The sequence below is a fragment of the Copidosoma floridanum genome, unplaced genomic scaffold (assembly GCF_036245765.1).
Source record: "Copidosoma floridanum isolate Cflo_tuat_1 unplaced genomic scaffold, Cflo_Japanese_pri ptg000023l, whole genome shotgun sequence".
Taxonomy (NCBI): domain Eukaryota; kingdom Metazoa; phylum Arthropoda; class Insecta; order Hymenoptera; family Encyrtidae; genus Copidosoma; species Copidosoma floridanum.
The window spans coordinates 942702-969435 of record NW_028321900.1 but is presented as its reverse complement, the minus strand read 5'-3'; the positions used below and the strand labels follow the sequence as shown (position 1 = coordinate 969435).

Genomic DNA, 26734 nt, shown 5'->3' with positions numbered 1-26734 from the left:
TGGATATCGCGTTACCAGCGCATACGTCTCCAGGCGTGCCTGGATTCTTGGTGGGCCACGCAGAATCAAGGCTCACATTAGAGGGTGCGTCATTTGTGCCCGGTTACAGGCGCGCTCTTCAAGCCAGTTGATGGCTCCGCTGCCCACGTCTCGCGTCACGCCGTCTCACGCTTTTGGTCGCACCGGAGTCGATTACGCCAGGTCCTTTTCCGTCCTTACATCGAAGGGATGGGGGATCCGGACCACAAAGGGCTACATCGCTGTCTTCGTGTGCATGACCACCAAAGCCGTGCATCTGGAGCTTGTCGGCGACCTTTCCATGGCCACCTTCTTGGGTGCTCTCAGCCGTTTCACCGGTCGTCGAGGCCGACCATCCGAGCTTTGGAGCGACAACGCCACCTGCTTCCGTCGAGCTGATTTGGAGCTCCGCGAGACGTTGCAGGGCGCAGAATTTAACTGGGACCTAGTCGCCGAGACTCTTGCCTCCCAGGGGGTTTCCTGGCAGTTCATTTCTCCCGGTGCGCCACATTTTGGAGGACTCTGGGAGGCTGCGGTCAAGTCGACCAAGAGCCATCTTCGCCGTGTGCTCAGCTCTCGTCATCTAACGTATGAAGAGTTCTCTACGGTTCTCGTTGGAATTGAGGCCGTGTTGAATAGCCGCCCGTTGACGCCCTTGTCTGGCAATCCCTCTGACCTTGAAGTGCTCACGCCTGGACATTTCCTTATCGGGGCTCCCGTCGATTCCATCATCGAAGCTACCCCCGCTGCAGAGAATTTGGACCCGCTCACGCACTGGAAGCTCGTCAAGGCCGTTCGCGCCCAATTCTGGACGCACTGGGGCCATGAGGATCTAAATACTCCTCAACAGAGGCCGAAATGGAGCGCTGTCCGTCGGAACTTCGCGGTGGGGGACCTGATGGTTCTTCTTGACCCTACGCTGCTACAGTTCAGCGGACACTGGCCTCTGGGCCGTATCACCCGCATACACCCTGGATCCGATGGACTAGTCCGTGCTGCTGCCGTCAAGACGGCCACCGGCGAATACGTGCGGCCCATTGTCAAGCTTGCGCGTCTCCCTGTGGCACCTGCGGACTCTAGCTTCCCTGCGACGGACGATCGAGGGACTCCACCCGCTCTGGCGGGCGGTGACTAGGGTTTCGCTCTTGGATCGAGGCGGGCGGCATGTTCGGGTTTTCTTACCGACCAAGCGGGGACCCACGCCCTGCCATGCAACGTCGGTCGCTGCGCTCTTTCCCGGCCTCCCACCTCGTGCGTCACCGCGCTCGGCAGGTGGCACTCACTCGTGTACGAGGGCTCAGCGAGGACAGTCGCACGCCACGCTAGAGAAGGAGAGAAGAAGAAGACGACGATTACACGCCGAAGCGACTATCCTTTGTGTCTTTCTTTTATTTAGAGCGTTGAAAGCATTTTGTAATCCCCTGCAAAATAAATAAAGCAGTCAAAACATTTAGAAATTATAGATGGTACTAGCATAAATGAAGAAAACTTGCAAACTCTTCCAACTTCTCAAAATTTTAAACCTACAGGAGTAACCTTTGGTCAAAATCGTGTATATAAAATACCAGTAAGAATGAGAGTTCCCATAGAAAGTCCTGTTAAGCAGATTAACAGCCACGGGCAAGCATACTTGCGCTTGATAAGAACTATTTCCGGTATATTCGTGGGCAAAGCAGCAGTACCATACGATAAAGGCCGCTGTTTTACGATGGCTGTAAACAATAGAGAAGAGCCAGTATAAATTACGATTTCTCCGCAAAATCTAGTACCTTTTGATCCAGATGATTCAGAAAATTATCTCGACTCAGATTTTAGCGATAATGTTCCCGATATAACAACAGAGGAAAGAATTACATGTATTACGGAAAAACTTTGCCAATATTATCATAAGAAGATAAGCTATAAACAACTTTACCGAATAGTATAAGAGTATTTACATCTATTTTATATGAAATATGATGCTGCTCCACGTATGTTGTATGCGCAACATAATGTACCAACAACTGACAATAAACCTATTTTTTCTCAACAGTATGGATACGCTACTGCTCTATACAAAGAAGTTTGAAATTAAATCGATAAATTACTACAAGAAGTAACCATTGGCTATTCTTCTAGCCCGTACAATAATCCGCTGTGTATTGTTCCCTAAAAACAAGGACCCAACGGAAAAAAGATACAATATCTCGTAGTAGATTACAGAAAACTAATTACTAAATTTATCCCTGATGATGACCCATCGCCTAATATAACAGAGATATTAGAGCAAATTGGCCGGTCAAAATTTTTTTCAGTATTCGACCTAGCTAATGGATTCCATCTAATTAAAGTAACTGCAGAAGATCGCCATAAAACAGCTCTCAGTACTCCCTACAGACATAACGAGTATACAAGTATGCCATATAGATTATGCAATGCATCAGCTACATTCTAAAGACTCATGGATTCTGTATTATTGAGATTTCAAAGCACAGAACTATTTATATTTTTCAATGGTATTATAATATGTGCCAAAACTTTAGAAGAACATGAAAGAAAAGTAAGAAAATTATTTAATACACTATCAGATGTTGGTTCAAAATTACAGCTGGATAGATGGGAATTCTTAACTCCTAAAGTAACATATTTAGGACATAAAATAGGTGGTTAGGGAGTAAAACCCCATCTCAAGAAGCTTGTAGCAGTTAAAAATTTGTCAAAACCAATCAATTGCACGAAAATTTAAGAATTCTTAGGACTCACAGGATATTATAGACGATTTATTAAGGATCATGCTAAAATTTCAGAGCCTTTAACACTATTATTACAGAAAAGTCAGTGGAAAATTCAATTAGACTAAGACTTAGGAAGAGAGCTTTGAAAGATTAAAATCAGCCTTGTGTGAGGCCCCGGTACTTGCATGTGTCGATCTCGACAAACTATTCATTCTAACTACCAACGCATTAAACTTAGCTCTTAGTGCTGTTTTAAGTTAAGGAGAACCAGGAGAAGACCATCATGTAGCCTAAATGTCTCGCACTCTTAATAAATGTGAAAAAAACTACTTCACTACTGAAAAACAGCCATAATAGCCACCATACAACATTTTCGAGACTATTCATATGGACGAAAATTTACAATTTACAGAGACCATGACCCTTTGACATGGATCGAATGTATAAAAGATCCTATGAGTCGCCTTTATCGATAGAGAGCAAAACTCCGCAGGTACAACTACACCTATAAGTACAAACCCTGACGTCTGAATTATAATGCTGACGCTTTATCGCGTAACCCTGCAGATTTATATGAAATAAATACCGTAAAGGATGATAGAGATTGCAAGTGAAGGCGTTGAAGAGTTGAAAAAATTTCAACATCCACCAGTAACAGAAGCAGTAGTCGCTCTAATAGTTCAAGCTCTGACAGCAAGTCTAGTAATTATAAGACATTAAGTCTCGTACGATACCCTTAAAACCTATTTTAAAAATCTCTCGACAAACAAAAACATCTATTGCACGTGTTAATAGTGGCAGTGATATACACAATCAAAGCTCGAGTAAGCTTGAAACCACAACTACAGCGAAGCAAGCAACGAGAGAAAGAAAAAAGGGCTCTCAAAATTCTCCTCTCATTATAACGCCAGAAATGGAAGGAGGGCAAGGAGAACTCACTGCACCGTCAGTAGCTCAAAGGTTACCTAAGCACCGAGGTTAAAAAAAATAAAGTTCACCTTCTCTTGACAGATCCATGGCTACTTTAAATTCTCATGATATAGAAATTCTGGATACATCAGAAGATAAAGAGAACCAGCAAGCACCGATACCCCAAAGAGATAAATTTCTACTTCCTAGTCTCTTGAACACTAAACTAGATTCATCATCCATTTCAATTACAACAGATAATGAACTACAACAAGAAGCTATTAGTGGAGCCAGTAGCTTGGAAGAAATATTTAACCCTTCAGCACAACCATCAACTTCTACGACTTCTACAAATAAAAAAAATCGAAACTGAACCTGGAAAGTCAGTGGGATTTAAATTTGACACTAACTTATCAAGTACATCAGAAGATGAAATGGTTGCTAAAATAAAGCAAAATCCGAAGCTGCAATCCACTGCTCGTAGATCAACGCATGAAGATGCGTTTGAAAGCAGTTCCAATGAAAATAATAAGAAACAATATCCCTTAACTTATAGTTTGCAAAATACAAATTTTGCTGACCCATCTTTATGATGGGATTATTACGTATCACCAGGAACAACAGGAAATAACGAACCAGAGTCAACCAAAACAAATTTTTAGAATTTAAAAACTTCATCTAATGAAAAGGACAACATTGCAGGGTTTATTTTGGCCGACTTGACGCTTAATTCTACTAAAATAAATTATTATTAGATTTAAATTATATTTTTAAATCCAAATTGAATAAAATGCAACCACAAGTTGGTGATAGGATAACAACCAGTTATAAAAATAAAGTAGTATTTTGTTTGGTTATCGAAGAAAAAGATGAAATATTGTTTTAAGATCTTCACTCATGCTTAGCAGGTTTAGCCAAAGCAATAGAAAATAAAAACGTAGAAACATTGAAAATATTTAGAAAGGGTTAAATAACCGATAATTTGCCCAAAGGAATATTGCCTTAAGCAATGCATGAAGAATTCAGTCATGTAAACATTTAAATAACTGTATGTCTCGGCAACTGTGCTTATTTGTCAACTGAAATGAGACAACAAAGATTAATAGAATGCCACAACAGTCTCTTCGGCGGACACAAAGACACAAATAAAACTTATAGAAGAATACGAGAATTGTATTGCTAGGAAGGTATGAAAAAAGATATTAAAAACTTTGTACGAAAATGCAAAATTCGCCAAAAACAAAAACAAAAGAACCTTTGATAATAACTGATACCCCAGCTGAAGTTTTCTCAAAAATAGCCATGGATACTGTAGGGCCATTTGCAACAACAACATCTGGTCATAAACATATATAAACTATACAATCTTTATTTTCAAAATACTGTGTAGCAGTAGCTATATCCGACATCCAAGCTATCACAGTCACAGACGGTCTGCCAAGACACTTCATAGCGTTGTATGCAGTGCCTAAAATAGTAATCAGTGATAATGTAAAAAGTTTAAAAAATAATATGTTAACAAATTTAGCCCAAATTTTCGGTTTCAACCTTTACACCATTACACCTTACCATCCTCAATCTAACGGTTCACTAGAACGTAGTCATGCCATGCTTGCAAGCTTTTTAAGAAAAAAAGCTACAGCTAGACAGGACTGGGACAAAATTTTACCTTTTGCTATACATAAATACAATACATTACTGCATACAGCTACCAAATTTACACCTAATGAATTAGTATAGGGCAGAAAAGCACGTCCACCTAATCCATATCCAACTGAAAATCAAATGCAGTCTTTTAATAAATATCTTATTGATTTGATCCGTTGTTTAAGAGATATGCATGAAAAAGCCCACGATGAACTCATTAAATATAAATATAAAAGTAGACAGAATTATGATAAGCATGCTAGATCTCAGAATTTAGAAGTTGGTATGAAAGCTTACGTAATAAAGGAACGTAGGGAAGAAAAATTAGATAAATGTAACAACGGAATTTTTGAAATCACTAACATACATAAAAATAATAACAACAAAACACTTAAATCAGAAAATAAAAAAGTACTTATTTAACATTTGGATAAAGTGAAGCGCTGTTACACATGAGACTTCACTCATGTTTCAGAAATCGTAAAAACTTAACAAGTATTCTTTAACTACTGAATTCTAACCACAAATAATGTAACATGATTCTTTAACTACAAATAATGGGAGTTTTATTAACAAAAGAAGTCTTAGCGTATTCAATGGACCATCTTTCTTTGAAAAGCTTCTACGAAAATCAAGAAATATCTAACCATCGGAAATTTACTATGAGTATTGAAAAGAAGTTCGTCATATCCGTACACAATGGACAATAAACGTACTTTAAGATTGCAAAAATCTTACTTACCACAACGAAGAACTAGGTTTCCAGATGTATGACTTTTCAAACTGCTGTTGTGAACAGCTACATACGAACCAATGTGAAAAATGAATACCTATGTCATATTTACAACAATTACTTAGAAACGTTAACTTATTACAATCGGAGCTACAACAATTTTTTTACCAACTATTAAAATCTTTGACACATCAATATCCGATTCTCACAGTATAAAAAAAGGCGCTCTTCTCGAACTCGTAGGATGGATGTCTAAGAAAATTTTTAGAATAATGGACGCAACAGATGAAAAAAAAAATCGTCTCTAAATTGAACAATATTTATTTGAAAACAGAGAATATTTTTGTTCTTGTTGCAAACCAAACTAACATTGTACAATCAAATCTAGAAGTGCTTCACAAAGAAATGAAACAAACAAAGATGGATAATTTAAAACTCACTTAACAAATACGAGAAATAACTAATAGAACCACTTATTTCTTAGAACAAGAAAAAATAGATACAATCTCACAATCATTTAACGTGTAGGTTGTACATTTACAGGAATTCTTATATTACACATGACAGTCTTATAAAACATTAATTAACGCAATCGAAACTACTACCAAAGGTCATCTATTAAATCAAGTAGTAGAAGAATTTGACTCGTTTTGTAACAAATATTCTCTACCAACAGACGAAGCACGAAATTACGATTGCTAAATTACATAGCTTTTCTCGTACAACAGCCATAATGGATGATAGACGATTAGCAGTCACTACCAAGGAAATTATTTTCTATCAGATAAAGACTAGATAAATGAATGTTTACACTATGATTGTTTACTACTATGTGAACCTACGTATGCAATAATGGAAGAAATTGACGATGCTAGAGATTCCCTAACACTCCTTCTAATTTTTAATTATGATCATCATCAAGAATTAACACTCAAAGGCACAGGAATTCCAACATTAAGCGGAGAGTGCATTGCACATTCACGTGATGTCCTCCTATATGGCATAAACTTGATTAAGCTCAATCACACCTATATTTATAAACCTAAGCTAACTCTGAATTCATCAACGCTATTATCTCAGGATAAAATTTCTAGCAGTATCATCGATACACTTGATCTAGAGAAAGAAGAGAAAATAATATTAACAAAATGGGCTGAATCAAGCGATGCCTTATAATTACAAGACATCGAAGGAAAACTGAGAGAAGTTGCAAACCATATAACGGAGAAACCCTAGAAAAAATTTACGTCACTACAGCATTTGGATAAAACCTAATTATAATACTATATACTTATACTTTAATAAATGTGTATGAATTGGTCACATAGAAACAGAAACCAAAGAAATCTCACAATGGGTTGTCCAATATCTTTGAACATAAGACAACCAATTGGAGAGCCCAAAATTTTTGCAACCTCGGCAAGACCATCAATGCAACGTATACCTACTAGAAGAACCTGCATTCCTAAAGATACAGATACTCTCTATACTCAGTAGGTAAGCAAAACATTGCCCTCAAAAAAAAAATATCAAATTACCCAGCCAAGGCATGCACTAATATTATCATACAACTATTTATTATTCATATTATTCTTTCCACACTTCTGCACCTTTTCTTTTCCTTCCACCTTTTTCACCTGACCAAATACGTATGTATACTTACATATTAATGTGACGCAGCTCAGCAACACATACGTAGAACCGGACGGATACATGTGGTTGTCTGTGCATAAGAATGTCTGATGACTCAGCAAAATATCGTACATCATTTCTCCAACCATTTAAAAAAGAAAAAAGGGGGGGGGAAAGAGAGAACCAAAATGTCAAAGCTACTGACAACAGCTGAAATCTTACGCCACTGTAAGTGTATACATACTTGGCACAATATAGCACACGCAGTGCAGCGGCATCTATTACCACGAACACATATAATTGTCTGCATCTGATGACACATCAAATTATTACACTTTATTACTCTTACCGTTACTATACGTCACATTTATCGGGTTCTTAACACAGTAATTAGGTGGTTAAATAAAAAGACAATCAATTTATAGTCGCAAACTTATTTATTAAAAAAAAAAAAAAAATTTATAGAAGAAACCTTGTTTTTTCTTTTCCATTCATACAAATTTATAAATACTAAATGTTCAATATTTTTTTTTTGTTGTATCTTTTTCGGCTCCATGGTTGGATCGCATTGCTACACTAGATATTCTTTTATATAAAATCTGAAGGTAGTGTAATGCGCCGATATCCCAATTTCTGGAAATGTATCAACTACAACCTTAGAGCACGTAAACAATGACCGGAAGTTGCTGACATCCTCCCCTGAACCTTGTCTAACCTTAGCCAGTTAAGCTGACGTTCATAGGCTCCTTTGCTAAGTTTTCTTGACCATTTTGCCCTTCAAACCTTAATGATAGAAGTATATAAATACATAAATATATATATTTATATTAAATTTTTTTATAATTAATATATAAAAATATATATATCAATAAATATGTATAGATATATATATTTTTATTATTTTATCACACAATAAACAATTTTTACTTACTACATAACTTTTAAACGTACTTTGCCATCATTTCTTGAACCTTCTCCAATCCAAGAATGGCAGTTTCAACTACTTGTTCTTCCAATTGGAATGAACGTTGGAAACCAAAAATGTCATTCATCGCTTCCAAAATCATCACTCGACCACTCAGCACAATGGTGTATTCATACCCCTCCGTCAACGTACCTCGACAGCGCTTTAACTTGCTTCCGTAAAATTTTAGCATGCATAAAAATTCCACTATCTGAAAAAGAAAGAAAAAAAAAAAAATTATTACCACAATTAAAATGATAATTCAACTATTGTTTCTTCTCAGTTATTTACCCCCATACGTATTAAACCGTTCCGTCGAAGAAAAACGGGCTGTAACTTCTCATAACTTAATTTAGCCCCTTCTTCAACAAGCACTTCGTTCCTTATAGATCCCATCATCCTTTCTTCTCAGGTGCATGACATCAACCCGAACTAAAACAAAAAAGAAGAGTACCTTCATAAATAAAAATTTTTTTTGACACACAGTATAATGGTACACTTTTAATACTAATTAAAATAGTATTTTGCCGTCGATACATTACTTTTTTTTATATTTTATTGACTGGTCTGGAAGAGCACACGAATAAAACTGGAAAAAAACTTTGCTTCTTACACTTACCTTGCAAAACTGCAATTTGACAAAAATTTACACTTAATGCCCACAAGATATATGAGTTAAGAGGGCGACTATCTTCTACTTAACTTTGCTATTCACTATATAAAAAATTGTTTTAACTTACACTTATTAAATTAACTGCCAGGTTTTGACATCACAATTAACTTATATTTGTAACCTTATAAGGGGCTCTGTTAAAAATGTACATTTGTTTATAAGTTAGTAATATATGACCAATGAGAAATAATATTAAAGATACAAAATTTTTTTCAAAACATTTAAATGTAAGCAACGTCTGGAATTCATTACCAATAATACCCAAATATTTAAACCATAAAAAAAAGAAAAAAAATTTATTGTCAACTAAGATTTAAAAAAAATTTTTTCTTACAAGTTTGCATATACTACTGGTTAAAATTATACTCTTTTATTGTATAACACACAACTTGTAAACATAAAACAATTATATGTACGTGTAAAACCATCAACGGAAAATTTCACGTTTTAAAGATGTATTTCTAACCGACTTTCAACAACATTTTGTTTAACACTAATGCATTGTCGAGTTATAACAAAAATGGACACTGAAATTCATGTCTAATAGTTCACAAAAAGCATTTTAAACATGTAAATCATCAATAAAAATGTATTTCGTGTTATAACACAATTTTACACAGGATTGAAAACGATATAATAAAGGTGTGACAGCAACACAGCAGTACCTCCTCTCCCTTGATATCAATCGCGTAATGGAGAAAGGTAAATGAAGCATTACGGATTCCGTAGAAATTTAGTGTAAAACATCAACGCTATTAGGAGACTTTGTAAACTGCAAAGCATCCACGCCTACTGCATAACAGTATCGATAAAAGCTGCAATCAAGAAATAAAAGATATATACAAACCTTGTTTTATGCTCCAGTTACAGTGCACTGCATTACTTTATAACGACTTAAGAAAAGAGAACAGAAAAGAGAAAAAAAAATTTTTTCAATTAAAAAAAAAAAAAACTGACCAACAACTTAAAATCACCTTGTTTATAAATCAAGTGCAAACATCATTCCTACCAAACTAAGTAAAATTGTGACTATTAAACTGCCATTTCTTAATGACAATCCATTCTACAATCATAATTGTAGCATAACATTACGCATAATAAGTTCAACTTGCAACAACAAAATCTTAAAAAATGACGATTTATCTTATAAATTGTATTAATTTATATTTAAAACATAATTTAAATGTCTTATTCTTTTGATTCGATATTTTATACTTCTAGAAATATGTATATATATATATATATATATATATATATATATATATGTATATATATGTTTCTATTCAAATTTTGAGTACTTGACATGGGTTTGACTATTTTCGATCTTATGACTTCCGAGGATGACAATCAGCTAAGGGAGGGCGTGTAACATCACATGTCATATACTTAATATCTACTACCTCAAAAAACAGAGTTTTATTTTTAAATAATAAAAAGCAAAAGCTCAGCGATCTCAAGCCCTCGAGCAGTATACCTGATTCTGAAATTGCGTGACATATTACTTACTTCTTTTGAAATAAGCTACCGTCGCGAAAGTCGAACTACCCTTACACAATCTTATAAAACGCTCATCTTACAAAATTAATTCGCACAAGTACACCGAATGATGTGATTAATCAACAATTTCCACATTCTTAACTGCAGATGTACACTAGAAATATACACAATTTTGACAGCAACTTGCACTTAATGTAAAATCCAGAGCCCCGATCAGTACACAGTTTCATTCGGTTTTTGGTACACGTTTACTGCATGCAGTCATAAAGTATTGGATAAAATATAAGGTTAATTGGGTTCAACTAGAGAATTTGTGATAAAATTTATTTATTATGGATAAAATAAATTCTCATAACTGAACCACTGAATGATATCGAAAGATCAAGTTAAAAAAAAGTTAACCATGGAATAACTGTATGAAATATATTTCATTTATTATATTTATTTCAGCTAAAAAAATTAATAGTAATTATTTACTATAAAGATAAAAATCAAAGTAAACAACAAATGAGTTTTCCTCTTATTGAAAGTATTAACTAGTTTCAATAAACATTTTTAGTTAAAGATTACTTTGTTTTGTCATTACTATCCTTAACTTGTACTTAATTATCTACACACTTCATTGTATTAAAAAAAATTTTTAAATATACAAATGTTAAAACAACTGAACAGATAAATTACGTATGCATCGTAATTGTATATAGTGTGGAATATGAAAAAGCCCAGTAGGAAAATGGAATTCCAACCCAGGACAGATCTTGGACAGGCAGTCAGGTAAGCGCAGGCAAAAGTCTAAATGTCTTTATATACATACTTACACAGCATGAGGATGAGCTGCTAGTCGAGTATAACTAAAGAAGGCTGAAGAAAAAAGAACCGCTAAATTCTTTAATGCGTGCGTGGGAATAAAGAGCTGCATGCGGCAATGTGTATAGCTTTATACACGGCTGTATAACTATAGTGGAGCTGGAAAAAAGTCTTGTGAATCATTTTTTGGTCAAGCCTTCTTTCATCCAAAACTGATAACGTGAGAAAAGAAGCTTTGTTTCAATAAATTTTATGTACCTTTTGGAAAAGAGAAATCGATAAAGCAATTATTTTAAATCATCACTGCAGATATTACAGAGATCTATTAACAATTCAACAAGTTAATTTAAATTGTAATAAAAGCTACTTTGATATATTCTTTAAGTCTCATAGTTTGCAACACAAGCAATTTCAATTTACTTTTCACTTTCTTACACTAGGCAACGAACCCACTCTCTAACATGTAATCGCAGACATTGACTGTGTGTTGATTCTCGATCCTATAGTTTACTTGGTACAGAAAAAATTTTGACCCATTTTGATTACTGCCAACTCTCTGAGGTTGTACTCAAAGGAAAAAAGGTCGTAGTCTTTGAGTATTTCAGATTCACTATGAGTATGTGACCTTTTCCTTTATCAACTGCAAAATTTGAAGTAACAATCAAAAAAAATTTTTTAATTAATTTGAAGCCTAAGAAACGTAACGGTTTGGTAACAAAATGTAGCGCATCCAAACAAATTTTTAATGTCATAATGCTTCAAATATTTATCACTTATATTAGCGTCATAGCTTTTTTACATGCATAGATTATTGGCGTTGCCAAACTGATTGAGGAATTGGGTAATATGGCCAAGAACTCCACACCTGATGAACTTCACCTTATGTATGTAAGTCAATAGTTTCAACTGTAGTTATAACTACAATTAAAGAAATATATTTTATAAAATGTTCTTAATACTTTGTGCTTCTTACTCAGCTTCGTAAATTTTAACATATCATTTTTTGCTAGGCCAGGAATTGTGTAATAATAAGCTTAATCTAATTGATATGCCTAAAGACAATTATTTCAGAAGTTTCCAAATATTTAAGCTAGTAGTAATTCATATGTTTAAAGAACCGTGTATAAATAACCTAATAATAAAAAAAGATTTGAAAATTTTAAACTGCTGGAAAAATGTTTTGAAAAAATTAAAAAAATTCAAAAATATTTCTAAAAATGCGCATATTTATCGTTAAGTAACAAATTATCTTACTAATATATAAAGCAAAGTCACTAAAATCGTTGTAATCGCTACCCACGAGAACAACTGAACCGATTTTGCTGAAATTTTACATACTAATTCTTGACACTTCCTAGGTGGTTTTGGTATAGTTTTTATCTTAAAAAATTAAATAACAATAGCAAGAAATAAGCTCAAAGTTTTTCTAAAATACGGCAGCTTTTCACTTTAGTACAATAGGACCCACTAGGTGGCATTAATATGAAATCGAGGCTACCTGTAACAGAATTAAATAAGTGTACTTATAATAGGCCGGAGTGTATCAAGCATTTCCGTAGTCGTCTGCTGGCAGATCATCGAGCGTCTTCAAGAATGGGTATGATAGTCGTGCAGCTGAAATCCCAGTTATCAACGATACTTTTATCCAATGGGCAAGTGACCTAGATCTACTTCTACCTGGAACGTCTAGGATTGACAAGTGCTGCCAATAAAACGTTATTCTAACCGATAGCGTCTCCAGCTGAATACCAGGAGACGTATCTAGCCAGAGCACAATCTGCTCCAACACTTCACCGTTATGAGGCTGTTCCACCATTCGGCCTGGTGTCGTCAGAGAATTTTTGACTACAAATGTCAGCCAGGGAAGACACCCCTAAAGAGCATGGGCAGACACGATGGCGTCCTTATCAGTAGTCATGAGTGGTCGTCTCCCCAACGCACATACTCACATGATCCCGTTTAACGATAAGCGGTTGGTTATCCAGGGAACGATCTGGAGACGGAACATTCTTTAGGCAGCGGCATATCTCCCTCCATCACAGTTTCCGTACATAGAGACTTCCAGGCTTAGAGACAATCTACCCGTAGCTAGCTCTTCATCATCAGGAATAATAATAAATAAAAGCTGGAAGTCTCACCACTGGCGCTTTTTAGGGTCATTACAAGGATTTACGTTCCCTACTTAACCATCAATCTCATTGGTTCTTTTTAAGGGCCACCTAAGCGTAAACTACCTTGACAACAAATACATTTCTATAACCATTTCCGGAAGCAATTCGTCGACTAAAAGACTATATTAACTAAAGATGGCTACTATCAAACCAAGTCAGCCATTCACTGGCAGTCGTCACAAGCAGAGTTGTTCTTCGCAAGGCTGGAAACCCGGTGACCGACGACCTTCTATTACCCCTTTGACTCTAAGCGTTTAACCAGGAATCACAGAACCTCTCCAAGGTCTGCACTGGACAAACCTATAACAGCTATAGAGGAAAAGAAACTTGAGCCAACAGGACAGCCACTAGGCAAGTATCACTGACCAATCTCCCCATCTAAGATCACCAAAACAACTGATTCTGCAACTAAAAAATGTGCTTTAGACACCAACGTTTTTGACGTTATACCAGGAGACGTTAAAAAGATCTTTACAACTATCTCCAAAGCTTTGGACTTTATAATTTTTCTCCCTATTAGTCTGGGGCTTCAACAGCAGATCGGAGAAGGTCACCCTGAGGTCTCTAAGCAGTCACAGTAGCTGTTAACTTCAGTCAAGAAAGAGTTTACTTCAGGAGCTTACTGGTCTTGTTTAGGGCCATCAGACATCAAACTTCCTTGCCAAAAAATATTAGAACCCAACAAAGTTGACAGAAAACAGCCTCTAGTGGTCACAAAAGTCTTAAGCATGCCAAAAGTTGCAAAAGGGTGGATTAGAAGGAAAACTTTAAATATATCTAATAAATATAATTTCAGGCGTCAAGAAACTGACACAGAAAATTTATCTTGATTGGAACAGTAGCGTTAAAATTGACAAATGAAGAATCCATTACGTGAGAGATCAGCTTTTTAGTGTACCCTCATAGTAATTTCTTTAATCTTTTAGTTTTTTAAAAAAGTAGAAAATTTATTTTTATTTTTTTGCGATAAAAAATGTAAAGATTAGGCTTCACAACTTTGTTGCTCTGGTAATGAGGTTGTCGGAAAAGAGAAAAAAAAATTTTTTTAGTACATATTTCTTGAAAGTTTGTAATCTTAACAGCTTTTAAAAGTAGCCCTTTTCATAAATTATACGGAAGAAACTGCAAATCAACGGCCCCTTATGGCTAACGATTATTTTATGGCATAAGGAACGCACGGTACTTTTCAGCATGATTACATTTTTTTTAATTTTTACAGGTTATTTTTTGATCAAATAATCTTTATAGAATAACGAAAAAACATGTTTTAAATAAGAAGATTGTTGTTCTGAAATGTGTCAGAAATATATGTCAAACTTCTAACTAAAAACGTTGCACGTTACACGTCAACACACTACGGTATTTAATTTCGTAAGTTTCAGGCGAAGCCAGGACGGGGGGCCGCTAGTTAAAAATGAATGAGCATTTACGGATATGTAGATTATGGATTTCAGAGATTGCTGTGACAGTACAATGAAAAGCTGATCTCTCACGTAATAGATTCTTCATTTGTCAATTTTGACGCTACTGTTCCAATCAAGATAAACTTTCTGTGTCAGTTTCTTGACGCCTGAAATTATATTTATTAGATATATTTAAAGTTTTCCTTCTAATCCACCCTCTTGCAACTTTTGGCATGCTTAAGACTTTTGCGACCACTAGAGGCTGTTTTCTGTCAACTTTGTTGGGTTCTAATATTTTTTGGCAAGGGAGTTCGATGTCTGATGGCCCTAAACAAGACCGGTAAGCTCCTTAAGTAGACTCTTACTTGACTGAAGTTAACAGCTACTGTGACTGCTTAGAGACCTCAGGGTGACCTTCTCCGATCTGCTGTTGAAGCCCCAGACTAATCGGGAGAAAAATTACAAAGTCCAAAGCTTTTAAGCTAGTTGTAAAGATCTTTTTCAACGTCTCCTGGTATAACGTCAAAGACGTTGGTGTCTAAAGCATATTTTTTAGTTGCAGATTTAGTTGTTTTGGTGATCTTAGATGGGGAGATTGGTTAGTGATACTTGCCTAGTGGAGGCTGTCCCGTTGGCTCAAGTTTTTTTTCCTTCATAGCTTTTGCAGGTTTGCCCAGTGCAGACCTTGAAGAGGTTCTGTGATTCCTGGTCAAACGCTGAGAGTTGAAGGGGTAATACAAGGTCGTCGGTCACCGGGTTTCCAGCCTTGCGAAGAACAACTCTGTTCGTGACGACTGCCAGTGAATGGCTGACTTGGTTTGATAGTGGCCGTCTTCAGTTAATATAGTCTTTTAGTTGACGAATTGCTTTCAGAAATGGTTACAGAAATGTATTTGTTGGCACGGTAGTTTACGTTCAGGTGGCCCTTAAAAAGAACTAATGAGATTGATGGTTAAGTAGGGAACGTTAATCCTTGTTATGACTCTAAAAAGCGCCAGTGGTGAAACTTCCAGCTATTATTTATTATTATTCCAGATGATGAAGAGCTGGCTACGGGTAGATTGCCTCTGAGCCTGGAAGTCTCTGTGTACGGAAACTGTGATGGAGGGAGGTATGCTGCTGCCTAAAGAATATTCCGTCTTCAGATAGTTCCCTGGATAACCAACAGCTCATCGTTAAACGGGATCATGTGGGTACGTGCGTTTGGGTCGCGACTACTAAGAAGATAGCCGTTATGGCTACCCCCGTGCCCCTCAGAGATGTTTTTCCTGGCTCACATTTTTTGCCAATAATTCTTCTAGTATTACGCTAGGGACTGCTATCGATTAGAATAATTTTTTATTGGTGGCACTTGTCGAGATTCAGGGTGTATGTCAACTTTGGTTTCTTTCTCTTTAGAGAAGATTGTCGTCCGTAACCAGGTTATCTAGCTTTACGACTATCATTTACATTCTTTATGCAGCTTGACGAACTGCTGATGGACGACTGCATCATTAGTCGAGACGCTTTGGCCTAATATAACCACACTTATTTAATTATGTTGCAGGTAGCCTCGATTTTATGTCAATGCCACCTAGCGGATCCTACTAAACTAAAGTGAAAAGCTAGCATATTTTTGCAAAACTTTGAGCTTATTTATTACCATTGTAATTATATTTTTTTAAATAAAATTTATACTAAAACCATCTAGGAATTGTCATGAATCAGTGTGCAAAATTCCAGCAAAATTGGTTTAGTAGTTTTCGCTGTTAGTGATTACAACGGTTTTAGCGACTTCGCTTTATATATTAGTAAGACAAAAGTCGAAACTTTATATAATACAATAAATTCTTTTACTGTTTGCTTTGTGCAGCAATTTAAAACAACGCTGCCTTTAGAGGAAAAGATGTCAATGCTAACTAACACAAATACACAGCGTCTGATGGACGATGATAGATTACATGGGATTATTTTGACAGTAATAAATATTTTACAACTAACATATGTTTTTTTAGTTTTCTGGTAGCATAACAATCGAAAATGATACTTTTTTTTAATTTTATAAAAAAAAAAAAGTAAACTCATAGTATAAAATGCATATAATGTATAATTAAGCATAATAAATATTACTTTCTATTGAGCTAGTTTGGAAGTACTTCACTGAATAAATTTATACTTTAAAAAAAAAACGATATACACTAATAAAATATAAGCATGTAAAAAAACAAATTTTTTTGAAATAATGCTTAACAACCAAAAAAATTACATAAGTTGTAAAATATACTTTATTACGGAAAGAAATGCTTGTAACATATTATTGTCGATAAGATTCTGTGAACTCTTGTTAGTTAATATCAAAAATTTTTATTTCAAAGGTAGTGTTATTACAAATTGCTGCACAAAGACAATATGGATATTATTACATGCAAGGCCAAATAAGAAAATTTTATTGTGATGTAGAAATGTTATATCTATATGAATTTTTTCCTCGCATACGGCAATGTTGATAAAAAATGTGCTAGATACATTTTATACTTAATGTTTATGTAAAATATAATTGTATTTTTTAATATAAAAATTTTTTTAATTTAAAAAATGTATAACGAAACTTTGGAAATACAATTTTCTTTCAGAATATTTGAACCTAAAATAAATACCAGACAACCTTAAAAATCATACAACTTGTTTTTGTTTTATTACTTATGATTTCTTAGTGTTAACAATAACGAAAAACCGTGATATTGAAGCTTTGGGCTCATTTTTAGGCCTGTTTTCAGTCAATTACCATCACGCAACAAATTTTGTTTCAAGTAGTAAAAAAAAGTCAAAATATAAAAAAAATGTAGAAAAGAATTTTTTAATTCTAGTAGTCTTAACATAATACTCATTTTAGAGTTCAAGACGCTGAAATAATACTAAAACATGACCTCAAAGTGTATGAAATTGTGTTAATCGTGTTCTACAAAAAAAAATTCTCATGTCTCAAATTAACTTAACAGCAAAATTAACAACAAAGCGGTCTTAAAAAAAATTTCAATTCTGGGACGGTCACTGATGGCCACAACGTGGGTTAAAAAGTCCTTAAGAGTAACAGTATTGTTTGCTCAAGTAGTACTATATATGGCCAAAGTTGAAAGAAAAAACGTTTTTGTTGTCTCCATTTACATGAAATGCCTCAGTTACATGTATGTCATTCACAACTATACTTATTAAAACTCTTAATCATGACTTGTACAGCTTTGAAAACAGGTTATTTTATAACAATTATCATGCTAAACGATGGTGTTTTAATGGCAATAAGGCTCACTTTTTTTCATAACATATCACTGTTAATAATAAAATAGTTGATTCGTCAACAACTTCATACATTTTTTATTTTATGAATATAAGAAATATTAACATCATGAACATACAATCACAATTTATTGCATGTCTTAAATTTTATAGTTTTATGATATCCATTTTTTCAGGAAGAGTTGAAGCTGCTGATGGTGATAAAGAAGATAAAGTTTTTTTTACTCTACGAGGACCAGATGCAAGGTATAATAATAATAACTAGTTAAAGTTAAAGTCAAGTTTATTTGCAATCCAAACTAATATGCTCATTTTTATCTTAGATACTTTAAGATACGTAATGATGGTGAGTTACTTTTACAATCTACGACACAGTTCAATGGAAATATTGCACGACTTGTTGCTGTTGTATCTGATTCTGGTAGACCATCTAGGTAATTAGTAATTACACTAATGTCAAAGACTTTTTTTTAAATCATAGTAAAGCAAGATATCATAACTTTCTAATAATAACTTTTTTGCTAAAAATCTATTAAAAATAAAATAGTTAAAACTCATAAGTACATTATCTAATAATAACTTTTTTGCTAAAAATCTATTAAAAATAAAATAATGTACTTATGAGATACCCACTATTTTAATGCTTTAAAGTATTATGAGTCATTGATAAATTGCATCTCCAATTCTTTTTTATTTCATAACATTAAGTATCTTAATATACAGGGTCTTAAACTATTTTCATAAGACCTTAAAATTTATCTTACATTTAACGTAAATATTTGTACTTTTTTGCATTACAGATCAAATATGATACCAGTTATAGTTCGTTTTCCTAATGCAGAAAATTTAACAATGACAACTAGAATAGCATCTACCTGGTTTGAAGGTAGCATTCTTTTCGTTGGAGCATTTGGATCAATCCTTGGATTTTTTGTATTTCTTATATTATTTTTAATATTATACATACGCAAACGGTAAGTATTTTTGTACTTTATTTCTGTAAAAAAAGCTTAATCTTTGCCCTTGTCAAAGTAACTCCCTTGCAAACACTTGAGAGGACAAAATATGATTAGTTAAGTAAATTAAAACCTGCTGAATCCAATGGTAACTCTCTTTACACTCCAAATTAAAAAAAATCTCCAGAAATTTTAGCTCAAAGTTGAACCGTTCAACGTAAGCTCATATGCAAAAGCCTTAAAAAATAAGGTGTACAAGCATTTTCTAACTCTGAATAAAAAATCTGAGAAGACGTTTAATGATGTACTTGTAGAAAAAATTCTGTTCATATTCATTCTGTTTCAGAAAATACTGGTCATCGATTACTTTTACAAGATATTTGCTAAGAAGGATGTAAAAATCTTTTTTATGGTTACGTGACAGATAGTAGCAGAATACTAACACTGCTGTATGTATGTACACCCGGTTGGAAATTTAACTTGGCTGCCTCGGTAGTTAGAGGGGGCCTTGGTAGGCTGGTTAGGTAGGCCCAAGGTTGGTTTTGTAACGGTGAACTAGGTACAAAGCCTAGCTAGGTATCTTCCATCTCACTCTTTCTTATGCTGTAGCTGTAGCTGCAATATATAGGTACAACTGATGCTAATGACAGCCATTTCGGAATAGTGTGTGTAAGATGATTAACTGACATGTTAAGGGTTCTCTGCATTTTTATTAAATGGTTTTTAAAATTTTTTTGGTAAAATAAGTAAGCCAGTGAAACGATCGTTATCATGAGGGATAAGTAAGAAAAGGGTCAAGAGATATCGTGCTTTAAAACGTGCAATTGTAAAGGAGGCAAAAAAAAAATACAGAAAAATTCAATAATAGTTCTCACATTTTTATTAAATTGACACTTTTTTTCTTTACTGTATTTTTAAACATTATAAAAATAATTTATTTTTTTAATAAAAAAGTTACCATTGTTGTAAAACGTTGTACAATTTTTCATTTTCCTAGTCTAAGAATTCATTTCTTGAAGTACAGTATATTATGAACATCCAGTGAGCGAGGTTAAGGAGCAGAGCAGAACAATTATACTTACAGCAATTTTGGTAGAGTATGCAGAAAATGCTCTATATAGGTTACCTATAGGTAGGGCCAAGCTAAGCGGCGTTACATCACGCCATCTACCTCTATACTTTTGCCTCGCTAGGACCCAGCTACGCTAGCTAGGCTGCCTAGGTAGGCACAAGCTAGACCCCCGCTAAGCTTTCCAATCGGGCAAGAGTCAAATTCTCCTACTTGACAAGAGCAGTAGACAAGAAAGCTATATTAATAAAGATTGGAGATAAACAATGAAAAACAAAGATTAAAATAACATGTTGCACATGAAGTTTTATTTCATATACGTGAAGAAATTAAAGAAAGTTTAATTTATGTAAATTAATTATAGATAAAAGCAATCTTACTATGTAGGTAGTCCTGAATCAAATTCAAAGCATCAAAAATAATTTGTGTAAAAACTATAAACTGAAAAAAAATTGTAGCAAGCCGCAGTGGACGACAGTACGGTATTCTTACCTAGGTGTTATTGGAGGGACACGCACTTAGAAATTGATACTGTACGTTCATGTTGTGTAGCGCATACCAATTTTTATGTTTCTCTGTTCATCTTTTTAGAGTGGTAAGATTGCTAAGTTGATCAGTTCTCACCCTTACAAGGGTTAGATTTTTTCAAGAAGAGATCAAGTTTAGGTGTGAAATAAGATGGCCTTTCAAAAATGACCAGAAGAAATAAAATCTAATTTACGAGGATCACCTGTAAAAAGCCGAGAACTCATGATTCAATACGTGACTCAACATGGCATGCAAGCGTAAAAAACTCAACAAAAGAGCACCTGCTCCCTTATAACTCATTCTACATAATACTAACCTAACTTAACCATGGCCTCTCGAAGTTCTCTGAAATGTGGGGCACTTAGGAAGTTGGACTATCGCTGTGTCCCTAAAATATTTAAGGAGGCAATAAAAAAACTGATTTTCTAAGACAAATGTAGAAGTATAATTCAGTTGATTAACAGTGACAAGAGACAAAATATTCAAATCCTGCAAAATTTTTCACTAGCTTTATCTTCGGTAACCGTGAAGTGGGTGCCTTCAATAACACATTTGCAAAGACGACAATTAAGTCTACAAGGGTCACTTTACTGTGGCTCCTAAACAGCTAAAGAGAAAAAGTGCTGTCGTAGTCAAACTTAGTTTTCTATAAAGCTAAATTACGTACTTCTAGAAAAATTCGTCAATAAGTTTAAGCTGGAGAGTGGCAAAAACCCTTTGGCATTTTACGCACTGTGATAATTTATGATGAATTATTTATCATTCTTTCAAAATCCAACGTATTCAACAAAATCTTACAATTTAATCAAATAGGGGCTTTCTGAGTGAGTAACCTACAATCCCAATACATGTAGCTGAAATCGAGAAATACTAAACATCTTAATGAGGATGTGTGTATCCAAAGAAGAAGAAGTAGCAGTAGAAGTAGTAGTAGTAGTAGTTTTTTTTTTTTTTTGTGAAGGGAGGGAAAATGCATTAAGGCACACGGCAGGGACAGTAGTAGTCTGGGACTCATTAGATTTTTTTTATTAGACCATCTATACCCACTTAACCCCCCCCCTAATGCCACGTGGCTTTTGATCCACCTCGGAACCGCGTCACTTCAGGGTAGAGCCACCACGGAGACTACCACGTCTCACAGCATTAACGAGCTAACTTGCTACCATTTGCTAAAGGTGCTGATGCTCTCAAGTCCTAAAAAAGACTCGGGATCCTTGAGGACCAGCACCTTGGCTAGCGCTTCATAGTAGGCCGCCTATTTAGCCACCACCACTATAAGCTTAATGCTTTCCCTTGCTAATAGGTAGAAAGTACCTAGAGCAGCGTGGGTCCACATAAGCCTGTCTTTTAACTCAAGGCTTTTTTGCCATATTTTGATCCTGCTTGGGCCTTATCCCTGGCCTCTTTTAGGGCTCTTCTAACTAAAGGGCAGCTCCCGCTGCCTGCTTCGTGCTTGTTGTCCGTTGTTGGGCAAAGGAAGCAACGTTCTAGGCCTGGACACTCTTGCTTCCAGTGGTTTTAGCTTCCACACCGGAAGCAAAGCTTGGATCTGTTTCCATTCTAACAGTTGCCTAAGACGTGTCCATATCCCAGGTGTTTGTAACATCTTGTTACTTCAACTCTTCTTCAAATTCAGCAGCTTACAAAGCCAACTCGTAACCTGCCTTTCTTTTCTACTTGTCTGGCAGATGCTTCGTCCACCTTTATTAAAGCCAGCCTCTGTCCTCTGGCATTTGGCTTTAAGAGAGCTACTTCTGGCTCCTGGCTCTGATGTCCAAAAGTTCTAGCAAAAGCCTCTTTGAGTTTATCTTTCTCTACAATAGCATCCAGGTCTCGGACCTCTAATGTCACTTTTTTGTTGCTCATTTTGACAGTACCCTGTCCGGCTATCAACTTTTCAATTTGCTGTGAGAATGCAGTAGCATTATCTACACCTTTGGCCTTCATAAGTATGTCTCCTTTTTTTGTAGTGACAACACTTTGGACTGCCACGTTAGCCTTATCGGGGTCAAAGTTCGCCTTTATCATCTTCAGCACCGTTGCAAAGGTCTGTCCTTCAGCCATCTTCACTACTACTGTTGTTGTAGCGGTCACTTATTTCTTCTGGCTTATTTTGTCATTCAGAAAAATTTCTTCTTGTTTGCCACTACCTGTTTTTTTTAGCCAAAAGTTCTCCTGAACGACAAAAAAAAACCAAAAGAAAAAAAAAGAGCAACTGCCAGACAAGCAGAATGTGAAGGTAGGTTAAAAGTCAGCTTCGTAAGCTGTGAAATACGACAAAAAATTTAAGTAACAAGATGTCACAGATGCCTGGGATATGGACGTTTTTCAGGAAGGTGTAAAGAAGAAAAAAAATTAAAGATTTGCTTTCAGTGTTAAAGCTCAAACCACCAGAAAAAAAAATTTTTAGGCCCAGCATGGTAATTTCTCTGTCTAACGACGGACAAAAAAAGCACGAAGCCGGCAGTTAGAGCTGCCCACTGTTTAGAAAAGCACTAGAAAACGCTAGAAAAAAGACTCAAAAAAGACGCAAATAAGGTGGGAAGGTCTTAAGTAAGAAGGTAGGCTTATGTGGACCCTCAATGCACTATGTACTTGTACCTATCAGCAAGGGAGAGCATTAGGCTTATAGTGGTTCTTGCTAATTCAGCAGCCCACTATAAAGCACTAGACGGTGTGCTGGTCCTCAGGAACTCTTAGTCCATTTCAGGACTCGAGAGAATCAGCTCCTCTAGCAAATGTTGGCGAGGTTGCTCGTTAAAGCCGTGAGACCCGATTGTCTCCGTGGTGGCTCCACTCTAAAGCAATGCTAACGCAGTTTCGGGGTGGGACAAAAGCCACGTAGCATGGCAGAATTTAAGTAGGTATGGGTGGTCTTTCAAAAAAAACCACCGAATTTTATACAATTGCTGTCCCTGCGGTGTTTCTTAATAAAGTTCTTCTTCCTCCACAAAAAAAACAAAAAAAAAAAAAAACTATTACTACCACAACAACTACTACTATAAAGTAGCCATTAGAAGTAGGCATGCACAAGGGCTTTGGTTTCTTGCTAGGGAATTATTAAAAAAGCATAATCAGGTACGGTGAGATTATCTACATCATTTAAATGATGAGTTCCATACTGCTAACGAACAATTGCGCAATGAAGTCAAATTAAATGTAAAGGATGCCATGCAGGCTTGTTATAGACGTATTTCTTCTGAATGTTAGAAAACTGAACAATTTTGGAACACCATTTGGTCATTTAGTTTAGTTAGACGCAATGAGCCTACTGCAGATTTTTCTATACCTCTTTCAGAACTTAAAAAGCACTTTTTTGAGCCACAGGAGTCTTCATCACTACCACTTCCGCATGGACCGAGATTCTCACTAGACCATTTGCTTTTACTTTGGTCATGTTGAATCAACGGATAATTAAAAACCTCCAGCTTTGCACATTCTTATGCAACTGGAACTGTTAGACTTAACCTCATATTTCTCAAAATATACCTGCCGCTTATTTTCCCCGTTTTTGTTGATGTATTTTAGTCATTATTCTTGCCATAGTCAGATGCATTGAGGCGAGCACTGGTCCTGCCAAGGCCTAAAAAGATTTACTCCACTCTGACAGGCGACTTCAGACAAATCAGCATATTGTGTATTTAAGGCAAGGATTTGGAGGTAATTGCGTTGAAGCAAATAATAAAATTCCTCGGGTGGAGTTTTTTCTAGTTTCTCCATACCGGGCGCTTCCCCGGGTGGCAGATAGGGGCATCCTCTAAAGACATGAGGTGACGATGGGCAGCTGGGGTTGCTCTCTATAATGGCGGTTGGGGGCGTGGGTCAGGGAGCGTGTGTGGCGTTGGCATGTATATCTGTGGTGGTGTGAACGGAAGACTAGTGCCTCTTGTCTCCACCAGTGTAGATGCATGGGCCGGCTCTGCTTGTGCTCCTTGTTCTTCGCTTTTTGCTGCAACCGTGAATAGCACTCCATTGATTGATGCGAGCCAACAAAAACTAGCACCCATCGTGTATAGGAGTAAGCGGTGGTTAGAACCTTCCTCTTAAATACACGCACGGCACTCTCACTTAATAAACACAGGAATACTTACGGATTGTTCTGAGTTGCGTATGGTGGGTCCTTTCCTGGGCATGTGTTGGAGGCCTAGCGGCGGGTGAAGCCCAACAATGAGGCCAAGGTAAGTCTGGGTAACCACATCTGATATAGTTGTACGCCTCATTAACAAAAAAGACGTGGTGGGCCGACTAATCCAGGCTTACTACCACTGAGAAGGCTATATGGCAGCACCTTAGTGCCTTACGCCAGCCCGTTTTGTTGGGTTGTCTGCGCGGTCGTGGGACTGTACACCTGCCGCTCGTCTTGCTAAAATGGCTGTTATGTATAAACATATACAAACATTACGCTCGAACATCATTTTAAGACTTAGTACTCAATGCCAGGGCAGTCTCCACAGGTAAGACTGAGGAAACGTGGTAACTCCCGGCCGGCCTGAGCAAGAAGTGGTTCTCTTTGGTAACAGAGAGGGCTGCTGCCCTGGTTTTAATACTTTCCAAATACTTATTTCTAAAAAAAAGAGTAGTACTGGCCCTCATGGGTCAGTACAACATTGAAAAAGATGCCAGTATGAAAAACGTTGATGCAAAACTTGTACTCCAGGTGGTAACCTCTCTGAGATAATCCGCCGGCAGTTCCGATCCGGTGGAAGCCCAGATGACTGTCGAAGGCCCCATGGATTCTGGGAGATGGAGGGCACAAAGACGTGTCTCATGATCATCAGGGACTTCTCAATGTTCCATGGCCCCTTTCTAATAGACAAAGGACGAATAGGAAGCCTGTCGAGCATAGGCACTAACGACACCAAAAACAGGGACGTATTGGTATTTAGCCACTAGACCCAAAAAGAGCTTTTCTTTCTAGAAGAAGATGGTGCTAAGCTTAAATTTAAGCAACAGCAAGTGACTGATAGAGTCCAATTAGCAACGAAAGATATTACAGAGATGCTACTTTCAATCAACGATAAGAACGGCAACACAGCGAACGCTGTTAGAAATGGGCTAAAAGCCACGCTTTAACACCTTCAAGAGGCAGAGGTGCTCAAAAAAAGCATTCTTTATAACAAAGAATTGTATGCAAACGCTTGGAAGTTGTCAATTAAATCTCTGCAGTGTAGGAAACAAAGGCGAGATAAGTTCCATCGGCAGGTACAGAAAAGAACCCTGAACACTGCCCTAAAGGAAATAGAACAATGTTAAAGAAACAGGAGCCGATCGGGCAGCCCTGAGAAACGCTAGCATACCATGCCTCCCAAAAAAAAAACAAGCAGTGGCAAACAAGAAGAATTTCCCCTGAACAAAAAAACAGGCCAGAAAAAAAAGTGTATTTGACAACAACAGTAGTAGTAAAGATGGCCGAAAGGCAGACCTTTGCAAAAGTGCTGAGGACAATAAAGGCGAACTTTGACCCTGATAAAGCTAATGTGGCAGTCCAAAGTGTTGTCACTATAAAAAAAAGAGACATACTTATTAAGGCCAAAGGTGTAGGAAATCCTATTGCATTCTCACAGCAAATTAAAAAGTCGGTAGCCGGACAGGGTACAGTCAAAATAAGCAACAAAAAAGAATTGTTAGAGGTCCGAGACCTGGATGCTATTGTAGAGGAAGATGAGGTCAAATAGGCTTTCGCTAGGACTTTTGGACTTCAGAGCCAAGAGCCAGAAGTAGCTCTCTTGTACTTAAATAC

General features: G+C 36.2%; 1 protein-coding gene across 1 annotated transcript in view; it reads left to right on the top strand.

Moving 5' to 3' along the window:
* Nucleotides 1-26734, top strand: part of Cad96Cb (protocadherin Fat 4-like Cad96Ca) — an 898994-nt gene that overhangs the window by 618797 nt on the left and 253463 nt on the right. The window contains exons 12-14 of the mRNA XM_089595008.1: nt 18618-18687; nt 18765-18875; nt 19242-19415. Of these exons, the coding sequence (XP_089451134.1) occupies nt 18618-18687; nt 18765-18875; nt 19242-19415 (355 nt within the window). The remainder of the gene's footprint in view (nt 1-18617; nt 18688-18764; nt 18876-19241; nt 19416-26734) is intronic.